General features: G+C 44.6%; 1 protein-coding gene across 1 annotated transcript in view; it reads left to right on the top strand.

The window, feature by feature from the left end:
- Positions 1-12,027, top strand: part of LOC311129440 (mannosyl-oligosaccharide 1,2-alpha-mannosidase IB-like) — a 101,210-nt gene that overhangs the window by 41,861 nt on the left and 47,322 nt on the right. Inside the window, exon 5 of the mRNA XM_084161723.1 lies at positions 9,439-9,535. Within this exon, the coding sequence (XP_084017849.1) occupies positions 9,439-9,535 (97 nt within the window). The remainder of the gene's footprint in view (positions 1-9,438; positions 9,536-12,027) is intronic.

Here is a 12,027-nt window from a genome sequence, read left to right as displayed (position 1 = left end):
TCGCCAAACCCACGGTTCGGTACATATAGCAGTTTTGGGGTCACGGTTTGGTTTCGTTACAGAAGGAAAATGAAATACCAACAGTTACTGTAGTTAATTTGTTTATTTAAGAAAATACAAAGTGTTTGTGTTCCTGATTCCATATATGATCATGAGCACTGGCGTAGCGCAGTTTCTCTGGACTAGGGTTTGGCTGTATCCAGGTTTTCATATCGTCATACCATCGTCCTTTTCTCATCCAGGGATTTACGGTATTACCGGCATAGTACACAAGGGGGCGCCAAAAAATGCAAAAAAGCTTATTAGGCGTCTATTACAAGAATGCTAACATAATTAGTACAAGTAACAGCGAATTTACATGGAGGCTGCTAGATAAATATGCTAATGAGCGCAAACAAAGTTAAACGAATTGCAAAGACAGGCAATCATGCTCATAAAGTTACACATATATATAGTTGGAGCTACTGAATATAATTTTTGGTGAGTTTGGACATTTAACAGCAAATGTGAACGAGAGACATTGTGCAAATGAACAAAGTTTTGACAACGATAAAGTCTTGCGTTCCTATTTTTTATTCATTTGCGCAGTTGGCGTTAGGTGCGCTTGATTCAGCAGCCCTGGCGCTAGCAAGGCTAAGTTTTCCCATTTTGAACCAGGCCCAGAGAGAAAATCAAATGCACCTATATGCCTACCGCTGGCCAATCAGATAGCTCAGATCACCATGTCTGCACAGTTTCCTCAAGCCATAGACTGTAAAAAGAAAGCTCGAACTCACAAAGAAGAAATTCTAAACGTAAAAAAATTAACGTGACTAGAGAGAGACTCAACGAATTCAGCAAAGAGCTGCTTTTTTTTATGTTTAAGTTATTCAGCACTGTCAACACTTTTATAAGCCATAAAATGTGCATACTCCAGCACTGCAGCTGCAATGATGAGTATAGCAAAGTGTTCTGATAAGCTTGCGTTGTTATTATTAGTGTCACGCTCGTCGGATATAGAGGACCAAGGCGCAGCGTGGAAGTTGAACATACTTATTTATTAAATGATACACGAACAAAACAACAAATCGATACGTGACGTCCACAGGTGCAAAACACAAACCAACACGGAACAAGATCCCACAAACACTGTGGGAAAACCACCTGACTAAATATGGTTCCCAATCAGAGACAACCAGCAACAGCTGATACTCGTTGCCTCTGACTGAAAACCACTCTGGCCAACATAGATATACAAAAACTAGACTAGACACAACGAGCACAAAACATAAACTCTACACACCCTGGCTCAACTTAAGAGTCCCTAGAGCCAGGGCGTGACAGTACCCCCCCCCCCCCTAAAGGCCCGGACTGCGACCGCGCCTAAACATCACCGAACAGGGGTGGGCATTCCTCGACCACCACCCTCTACTAACCCCCCCGTAGTGCCCCTGGTCTGGTCTAGCCCCACTGGCTGGAGCTGGACTGGACTTCGGTGGAGCGGATTGCTCAGGCTCCGGTGTGGAGCAGCTGACCGGTACCTGACCAGGCACCGGTGAAACGGGCACGGGCTGGCGATGCGCACCACAGGTTTGGTGCGGGGAGCAGGAACAGGCCGGACCAGGCTGGCGACGCGCACCATTGGCTTGGTGCGGGGAGCAGGAACAGGCCGGGCCGGGCTGGCGACGCGCATCACTAGCTTGGTGCGGGGAGCAGGAACGGGCCGGGCCGGGTTGGCGACGCGCACCATTGGCTTGGTGCGGGGAGCAGGAACAGGCCGGGCCGGGCTGGCGACGCGCACCATAGGCTTGGTGCGAGGGGCAGGAACAGGCCGGGCCGGGCTGGCGACGCGCACCATAGGCTTGGCGCGATGGACAGGAACAGGCCGGACTGTACTGGGAACACACACCACTGGCCTTACACGGGGATCAGGAACGGGCCGGACCGGACTGGCAACACACTTCAGTACCTCTCGCCGTGCCTCTACATTTTCCTTCCCTCTATACACCAATGGCTCCCGTAACCCGGTGGCCTTCTCTCCTCGTCCACCAACTCGCCCCTTATCTGCCTCCAGTGGCCCCGTCGTCCCTGCCATGTGCCCCCCCCTAAACATTTCTTGGGGGTGCCCCTCGCCTGTCCGACGACTGCCCGGTTGGCGCCGCTTCTCCTCTCCTGCCTGGGCACGCTGCTTGGTCCTGTATTGGTGGGATCTTCTGTCACGCTCGTCGGATATAGAGGACCAAGGCGCAGCGTGGAAGGTGAACATACTTATTTATTAAATGATACACGAACAAAACAACAAATCGATACGTGACGTCCACAGGTGCAAAACACAAACCAACACGGAACAAGATCCCACAAACACTGTGGGAAAACCACCTGACTAAATATGATTCCCAATCAGAGACAACCAGCAACAGCTGATACTCGTTGCCTCTGACTGAGAACCACTCTGGCCAACATAGATATACAAAAACTAGACTAGACACAACGAGCACAAAACATAAACTCTACACACCCTGGCTCAACTTAAAAGAGTCCCTAGAGCCAGGGCGTGACAATTAGCGGCTTGTCTTTTTTAATAACAAGGAATATTTCACTTTCTCTGGTCATAGGAGTAACAACATGAATTGATGTATGAGGCAGAAATAATGCAGTGCGACTTCAGTTTAGCCATCAGCTGGACTGTGTCCCCTTTTCTCAGTGGAGGGAGGGAGAGTGGAGGGACAGTGAGTTGGGTGAGAGGCAGCCTCATCGCTGCTCCCTCCCTCCCCTCAGACTGACTATCAGATGCAGGCCAGTAAAAAAAATATGAATAATATTATGTTCACTCAGCTGGGTCTCATGAGTAATACGACAAATTATCTATTACCAGTGTGATCATATACCAATTAAAAAACGTATATAATTTGAAAATGGTTTGAGAAGAACATCATTGGCTGGGCAATTCAAGCATTGCCAATATGCAGTGATAATGTATTGGACCTATATCCTACTGCACAAACCTCATTGCTACAGAACTGTTTTTAATTGGTTAATGTTGCAAAGTCTTATGTTTTTAAGTTCTTGGCTTGCATTTTGACTCAGAAAGTGATCTTGATTTAGAAAAGTTGGTGACCACTGTCCTAACGTATTGCACAAGTTGACTGCAGGTATTTACTTAAAAAGTAACTACAAATATTAAAATGTATTGAAAAACTTAAATGGTTTCAACGGTATTGATGGTATTTAAAACCCATCCCGTGGCTTTTTCCAAATACCCCGGTTTAGGGTATATATGCTATACCGCCCAAGCCTACTCTGGATGCCCGCAAAGTCGGAGTTTGGGCCCCCCACCTCCCTAAAAATGTAAATCTAAGGTGTCAGCCACTCACAAAGTATAGACTACCAATCACTGTCCATGGTTCTGGAATTGCGTCGTCTACGTGGCTGGCTATCGATAGGGTATCACATTATGTGGTGCTAGTGCTTGTATTAGTCTATAGATTTTCTTTAATGGATACCTTTTTTTTGGGCGGGGGTTCTTCATTTTCTCATGTTAAGCCTGACGTTTATGTTTTACGAAACTATAGGCCTACAGTGTCGCAATGCTGCTATTTAAAATGCTGACTGGTGGCGATAATGTATTTACTTATTCAGTCATTAAAGTGGGAAATTCAGACATTGCAGATTGTAAAATAAATGTTCGATGCACCAGCATACTAATTAGTAATCAATTGATTATTATTTTTATTTTTTTACATAACTGTCCTGTAGGCCTATAGCCTACTTTAGCCGTCCTCACACTCTCTCGCAGATTGGATACAAAGTTTGTGCTGCGTAAAACTAGGTTATTCATGCAAAATAATACAATAAATCCACCGTCAAAACAATAGCTTAATAGGGACAATGCCTATTAGCCTATCTATAGCTACAGTGCCTTCAGAAAGTATTCACAACCCTGGACTTTTTCCACATTTTGTTGTTACAAAGTGGGATTAAAATTGATTTCATTATCATTTTTTGTCAACCATCTACTCAAAATACTCTGTGAAAGTGGAAGAAATATTACTTTTAAAATGTTGTATTAATGGAAAATAAAGCTAAAATATCTTGATTAGAAAAGTTTTCAAACCCCTGAATCAATACATGTTAGAATCACCTTTGGCAGTGATTACAGCTGTGAGTCTTTCTGGGTACGTTTCTAAGAGCTTTGCACATTTTATTATTTTAAAAATCATTCAAGCTCTGCCAAAATCAAATTGCTTTTTGATCATTGCTAGACAGTAATTTTCAAGTATTGTCATTAGATTCGTAAGCCGATTTTAAGTTAAAACTGTAACTAGTACACTCGAACATTCAATGTCGTCTTGGTAAGCAACTCCAGTGTATATTTGGCCTTGTATTTGGTAATTGTCCTGCTGAAAGTTGAATTTGTCTCCCAGAGTCTGTTGGAAAGGAGACTGAACCAAGTTTTCCTCTAGGATTTTGCCTGTGCTTAGCTCTATTCCTTTTCTTTTTATAAAAAAAAAGAAACTTGTAAGTCCTTGCCGATGACAAGCATACCCATAACATGATGCACCCACCACCATGCTTTAAAATATGAAGGGTGGTACTCAGTGATGTGTTGTGTTGGATTTGCCCCAAACATAACGCTTTCCATTAAGGATAAAAAGTTAATTTATTTTCAAAAAATGTTTGCAGTAATACTTTAGTGCATTATTGCAAACAGGATGCATATTTTGGAATATTTTGTACAGGCTTCCTTCTTTTCACTCTGTCATTTATGTTAGTATTGTGGAGTAACTACAATGTTGTTGATCCATCCTCAGTTTTCTCCTATCACAGCCATTAAACTCTGTAACTGTTTTAAAATCACCATTGGCCTCACGGTGAAATACTGTATCTGAGCGGTTTCCTTCCTCTCCGGCAACTGAGTTAGGAATAGTTATCATTGTTGTGACTGGGTGTATTGATACATCATCCAAAGTGTAATTAATAACTGCACCATGCCCAAAGGGATATTCAGATGTCGACTCTAGGGGGTTAAATGGCAGCGTCAGCCAATCAGCTCCTTTGTTGTTCAACGCGACGTGCCATTCCATAATGACTGCTGTGGCTACTTCTAGCTAGCATGAGGATGAAAAGGGCAGTATTTCAATCTTCTCGATGTATCCGTGTGGATAAAGGTACAATTTGGAGTACAGTGAAGTAGCCCATCCCTGCATTGAGGTACTGTATGTTTTTCAACCCATATCTCGCACCGGAGCCACGGTGTCTTAATGTAACCATGATTACGTTCTGATCCCAGTGCAGCTCAATGTAAACAAGCATAACTGTAGGTCGGAATCTGCTTTCTACTGCTAGACAGACCAAGATAATGATTGTTATTTAATAGATGTTTTCATCCAATGCGACTTAGTTAACACATAGGCTAAAGTGCATTCGGAAAGTATTCAGACCCCTTGACTTTTTCCACATTTTGTTACGTTACAGCCTTATTCTAAAATGGATTTGAAAAAATGCTCATCAATCTACACACAATACCCCATAATGACAATACCCCATTTTGCACATGTATTTAAAAAAAAAAACGGAAATATCACATTTATGTAAGTATTCAGACCCTTTACTCAGTTCTTTGTTGAAGCACCTTTGCAGCAATTACAGCCTCGAGTCTTCTGGGGTATGACGCTCCTAGCTTGGCACCCCTGTATTTGGGTAGTTTCTCCCATTCTTCTCTGCAGATCCTCTCAAGCTCTGTCAGGTTGGATGTGGAGCGTCGCTTTACAGCTATTTTCAGGTCTCTCCAGAGATGTTCGATCGGGTTCAAGTCCGGGCTCTGGCTGGGCCACTCAAGGACATTCAGAGACTTGTCCCGAAGCCACTCCTGCGTTGTCTTGGTTGTGTGCTTAGGGTTGTTGTCCTGTTAGAAGGTGAACCTTCGCCCCAGTCTGAGGTCCTGAGCGCTCTGGAGCAGGTTTTCATCAAGGATCTCTCTGTACTTTGCTCCGTTCATCTTTCCCTCTCCTGACTAGTCTCCCAGTCCCTGCCGCTGAAAAACATCCCCACAGCATGATGCTGCCACCACCATGCTTCACCGTAGGGATGGTGCCAGGTTTCCTCCAGACGTGACACTTGGCATTCAGGCCAAAGAGTTCAATCTTGGTTTCATCAGACCAGAGAATCTTGTTTCTCATTGTCTGAGAGTCTTTAGGTGCCTTTTGGCAAACTCTAAGTGGGCTGTCATGCCTTTTACTGAGGAGTGGCTTCCATCACTCTACCACTAAGGCCTGATTGGTGGAGTGCTGCAGAGATGGTTGTCCTTCTGGAAGGTTCTCCGATCTCCACAGAGGAACTCTGGAGCTCTGTCAGAGTGACCATCGGGTTCTTGGTCACCTCCCTGATCAAGGCCTTTCTCCCCCGATTGCTCAGTTCTTTCCGGGCGGCCAGCTCTAGGAAGAGTCTTGGTGTTTCCAAACTTCTTCAGGTTAAGAATGATTGAGGACAATGTGTTCTTGGGGACCTTCAATGCTGCAGAAAGTTTTTGGTACCCTTCCCCAGATCTGTGACTCGACACAATCCTGTCTCGGAGCCCTACGGACAATTCCTTCGACCTCATGGGTTGGTTTTTGATCTGACATGCACTGTCAACTGTGGGACCTTATATAGACAGGTGTGTGCCTTTCCAAATCATGTCCAATCAATTGAATTTACCACAGGTGGACTCCAATCATGTTGTGGAAACATCTCAAGGATGATCAATGGAAACAGGATGCACCTGAGCTCAATTTTGAGTTTCATAGCAAAGGGTCTGAATACATATGTAAATAAGGTATTTCTGTTTTTTATTTTTAATACATTTGCAAAAATGTATAACCTGTTTTTGCTTTGTCATTATGGGGTGTTGTGTGTAGATTGATGAGGAAAAAAATGTACACTTCCGGTCACTTTTTTGGTTACTACATGATTCCATATGTGTTATTTCATAGTAATAATGAAAAACCCTTGAATGAGTAGGTGTTCTAAATCTTTTGACCAGTAGTGTATTTATTCCATTTTAGAATAAGGCTGTAACGTAACAAAATGTGGAAAAAGTCAAGGGGTCTGAATATGTGGCCCTTGTGTGAATTAAACCCAAATTCTTGGTGTTCTTAGTAACCATGCTCAAACCAACACAGCCAGAACCATGAGGTTGGCTGTGAGTTTCTTACAAGTTTTTCTGGCTCAGAGATGAATCACCAGAGATGTCGGTCTGTGTGTTTTGTCTCCATCTCTGTGGAGCGTGGGTTTTATTTAACAGACACGAGAACCCCACCACAAGCTGTCATTTCCCAATGCTTCCCTCCCCAAGCTCAGAGTTAGACAGGCAGGATGGCTGCTAACCGACGAGTGATGAGCAGAAGGCCTTCAACAGTCACTGGGAATAAAAGCCAAGAGTAGAGAAGACCACAGTTGGGAACATAGCTGGCACTGTATTATTGCAGTGTGCAGATTCTCCCTCTTTTTGCTGAGGCACATTATTCCTCTGTCTTATAGTGTGATTTGTGAATCCCTCATCAGTGCTCCCATGGTCTCAGTGAAGAAGCTGAGGCTTAGCTAAGCTGGGGAAGAATGTGGACGTCTGAGAGCTGAAACCAGACTGAACCAGAGCCAACCAAAACCCTCTCCCTTTTCAAAGCCAGATTTAAATACTTGCAATGCCACATAACACATTACCATTCTGGTGTTCGTCCCAAATGGCACCCCTTTACCCTTTAAAGTGCACTACTTTTGACTAAGGCCCATAGGGTGCACTACATAGGGAATAGGGTGCTGTTTGGGACACAGCCCTGGCCTCGTCTCACTCTACAGGCAGCAGCAGCGGCATGGTAACGTATGTGTGTATGTCTGCAGTGAACTTGACATTCAATATGTTCTCAGGAAGGTAACCTAACCTGTAGGAGCAGCATCTATTGAAACGTAATATACAGTCATGCATGAAGGGAGAGTTTCGTTGGCTATTGGATTTTAGTGGTACACTAAGTGAAATGTCCAATCAGTGTGTAGAATGTAATATACATTTGAATATTCAGTTTGTGTAAATCCTATATTCCTCAACAGATGGGCCAATCAGCATTTGATAAACTGGCCAATTGGAGGTCTACCTTGTCATCGGGAGCCAATGGTTAAGTGGTGTTGTCCCAGTGTGTTTGTGATTTATAATCTCCTGCGTGTGGAGACCGAGTGCGTCATAGAACGCCAGCAAGCCAAGAACACAATGAAACTCCTGGCCCTCTGTTTTATTGGCTTTGCTCCCTCCCTCCCTGGCCTTGGTGCTGCTGGGAGAAGAGAGGCGAGAGGAGAGGCTGGCAAAGGAGAGGAGGAGACTCTGGCACAAACAGGAGGAAAACCTGGTCTCACATTTTTGGATGGCTGCCATAACAGACAGGCAGACAGAGACAGACCAACAGGGTGAGAAAATGTCCTCCTCCAGACTAGGGTGATGATTTAGGAGGGAAAATGCAAATGGTGAGCGTGCAGTAGAGATTTGGGAAAGCGTGACTCTTTCTGCCAGTCAGCAGTATCGTCCTCACAGTTTCCCTTGAATTTCCCTTGCGTCTCCTCTTCTCTTGTTTGGTCAGCATCCCTGTCTTCATGTCAAGGCTTGCCTCACGATCCTGTCTCTTTCTCTTTTATCCTGTTCTCTCTCTCTTTATTCTCTCTCTTTATTCTGTCTCTTTATTCTCAGGCCATCTCTTATGGTTCCTCTGTAAAGGTTGTGTTTTAAGAATACAGCCATGTTTTTATCCACAAGACAAACGTGTAGTCAGTGCCTCCAGACAGTCAAGGATAACACGATGAAAAAGCGTAGAGAGAGGAGCCCTACGGCTACAATTTACCAATATTGTCTGAAGAGAGGTAGTTACATGGCGCACAAACACTGTGTCCTGTTCACCCATCCATGGTGTGAGATGTGGTGAGGGACCTGCTGGCCATTGACCTAGAAACTGAGTGACAGTGGAACTGACAGGGTTGTGGTCACACTAGGAGCTGGAGTGGAGGTGGGGCCAGTGGCTGAGGGGGCACGGGGTTGTCAATCTCAGTAGCATCATTTTCCAGAACAAAGGCCTAGGTGTTGTGCCGTTCTCTCTGTCCAGTGTCGAGGCTGCAATGATGGTGAAAAAAGGGTTGCGTGTTAACGCTGATTGTTTGTTTCTCTTTGTGCTATCTAGTTAAGATGTTTCATGCAGGACTGTATGTATGAGTCGTTAAAAAAGAAAGAAATGTATGTGACAAGCCTCTTGTCTCCCTTTAGAGTCTATAGTTCAAGATGATTTCATGGTGTTGTAGCAGACACAACAAAATGCCACGATTGTCTTTCTCTAAATGTTCTGTTTCTATTCCAGATGGAACAAGAGTCAAGACTCACGTTATGTTACTGTATTGCAGATGTGTCTAAAGCCCCTGTGTGTGTGTGTGTGTGTGTGTGTGTTGTAGATGATGAAGCATGCGTGGGACAGCTACAGACAGTACGGATGGGGTCACAATGAGTTGAAACCTCTCGCCAAGAAAGGACATTCCACCAATATCTTCGGTAAGTGCCATGTCGTTATTCTGAACTACACACACACACATAAATTCACCTTTCCTCTCCTTATACGCACACCCTCCCTCAGAAATACTGTACATGTTCGTGCTTGGCTGTATCATCCATGAACAGTGGATCCCATCCATCCAACCAACCCAGTCTCTCTCTATCAGTTTCTTGGTTGTTGCTGCTGTTACTGTTCAGCTCTGCAGCTGCTTTCTGAGATAAAGCAGATCAGACAACTTGGACTGCGGCTCATTTGTGGCGTGTGTACTGTGTATGTATGCGTTTTCTGTATGGAAAATTAGAATGTTCCATGGAGCAAATTGTCCATAAGCTCTTGTGGTGTTTGATGAGCTGCTGTTAAATGGTGAATGAGCTGCAGTACTGTTGTGTGGTCTGTCTGTCTCTCCTGGTTCTCTGTGATGGTGGCTGGATAGATATCCGCGCTGGGTAGTGATCTCATGTTGGTTGGCCAGAAAACACAGAGGAGAGGAGAGGAGGCAGAACCCCCACACTGATGAGTACCATCAGCTCACACTTCTCACTAAAACACATTATTGATGAGTTTCTCTCTCTTGCTCTCACACTCTCTCTCTCTGCTTTTGTAACTCGTTCCTCTCTCACTCTTTCTCTCTGTTTTTGAGAGGTGCAGTCTCTACAGACAGGACTACTAGGCTATATTGATCCTTCAGTGTGTGTGTGTGTGTCAGTTGTTTGTTTGGTGTGTATCAGAGGGAACATGTTGGAAGAGGCTTTCAGACTCTGTGATATCTGTGCTTCCCTCCCTAGAGCCCCCCTCCTCTCAGCGTCTCATATATTCTCATCTCTACTGTCTGTCTCTGCAGTGCCTTTACATGTCAAAGAAAGGGGAATGATCTCTGTGTGTTTGTGCTAACCCAAGCCTATCTATGCTTCGCCCACTATGATAGTGGTACAGGCCTGGATTTGTAAAAAGAGGATTGGGTGTCCATTCTCCTCATGGCACCAGTCTCTGTCAGATAACCCTGTTAGTGTTAGTGTTGTGTTGAGTAGAAACATAAGAGCTGATGTTCACAGTAGATAGTGAAAGTATAATCAGGCTTTTGTTTTGAACACTGAATGGTTCAGGCAGGAATAATAACAAACGCCTGTTCTTGTAATGGAGGACAGTTCAGTTGAGGCTGGGGTGAGAGAATGTGGAGCTGAGACTGAGCTAACAATACAGCAGTGTGTTCAGATGGAGGGAACGGAGTGGAGTGGTAACAGAGTTGACGTCATGCAGAGTTGAGGGGTAACAGAGTGAAAGTCATGCTGGGTTAACACCCCATAGTCGATGTCCGCGCCCCTGCGGAAATGGAATTAGCATAATAAAAGTATCCCCATAAAAATCAGTCAGTTTAAGCTAGAGATCTGTCTCAATCTACTGCATCCGCCGATGTCGCATTTCCGCAACTGCGGTGAAAGGTGACAGAGCTAGAGTGGCGTTTGTCAGACCATGAAACATCCGGAAACCGGTCTTCTCACAAAATCGTCTGTAGCGTCCGAACGGTTTGGCCTACAAACTATAATGACCCTCCTATGGAAAGATGAGACTCTCACAAAGACGATGGCGTTCTCCGTATTGCTCTTCGACCCCCACAAGCGTCTCGGGACTTGTCTGAAGTCGGTACAGCCCATCTGCCAACTTCTGTCTGTAGCGTCCGAACAGTTTGGGCTACACACTAAAAGTGAGACTCTCATGAACACGTACATGTCGGTTGTTTTGCTCTAGGACACCCACAGACCCACCCACAGGATTAAGGGGTAACAGAGTAGACGTCATGCTGGGTTAAGGGGTAACAGAGTAGACGTCATGCTGGATTAAGGGGTAACAGAGTAGGCGTCATGCTGGGTTAAGGGGTAACAGAGTAGACGTCATGCTGGGTTAAGGGGTAACAGCTGAGGTAGTCTCGCGTAGCCATAGCCCGAAATCAAGTTGTTGTAACAAATTTAGTATTAGCCAAAATGGCTAGAATGGTCCGCTGACTTCTAGTGGCTAGATTTTTATTGGATGTTACATTTCAACAACCCTCCCCCACATACAGTGGGGAAAAAAAGTATTTAGTCAGCCACCAATTGTGCAAGTTCTCCCACTTAAAAAGATGAGAGAGGCCTGTAATTTTCATCATAGGTACACGTCAACTATGACAGACAAAATGAGGAAAAAAAATCCAGAAAATCACATTGTAGGATTTTTAATGAATTTATTTGCAAATTATGGTGGAAAATAAGTATTTGGTCACCTACAAACAAGCAAGATTTCTGGCTCTCACAGACCTGTAACTTCTTCTTTAAGAGGCTCCTCTGTCCTCCACTCGTTACCTGTATTAATGGCACCTGTTTGAACTTGTTATCAGTATAAAAGACACCTGTCCACAACCTCAAACAGTCACACTCCAAACTCCACTATGGCCAAGACCAAAGAGCTGTCAAAGGACACCAGAAACAAAATTGTAGACCTGCACCAGGCTGGGAAG

The sequence above is a fragment of the Coregonus lavaretus genome, assembly GCF_964263955.1.
Source record: "Coregonus lavaretus genome assembly, chromosome: 5".
NCBI classification, from domain to species: Eukaryota; Metazoa; Chordata; class Actinopteri; order Salmoniformes; family Salmonidae; genus Coregonus; species Coregonus lavaretus.
Note: the sequence above shows the minus strand (reverse complement) of the source record. Positions and strands in the feature narration are given on the sequence as shown.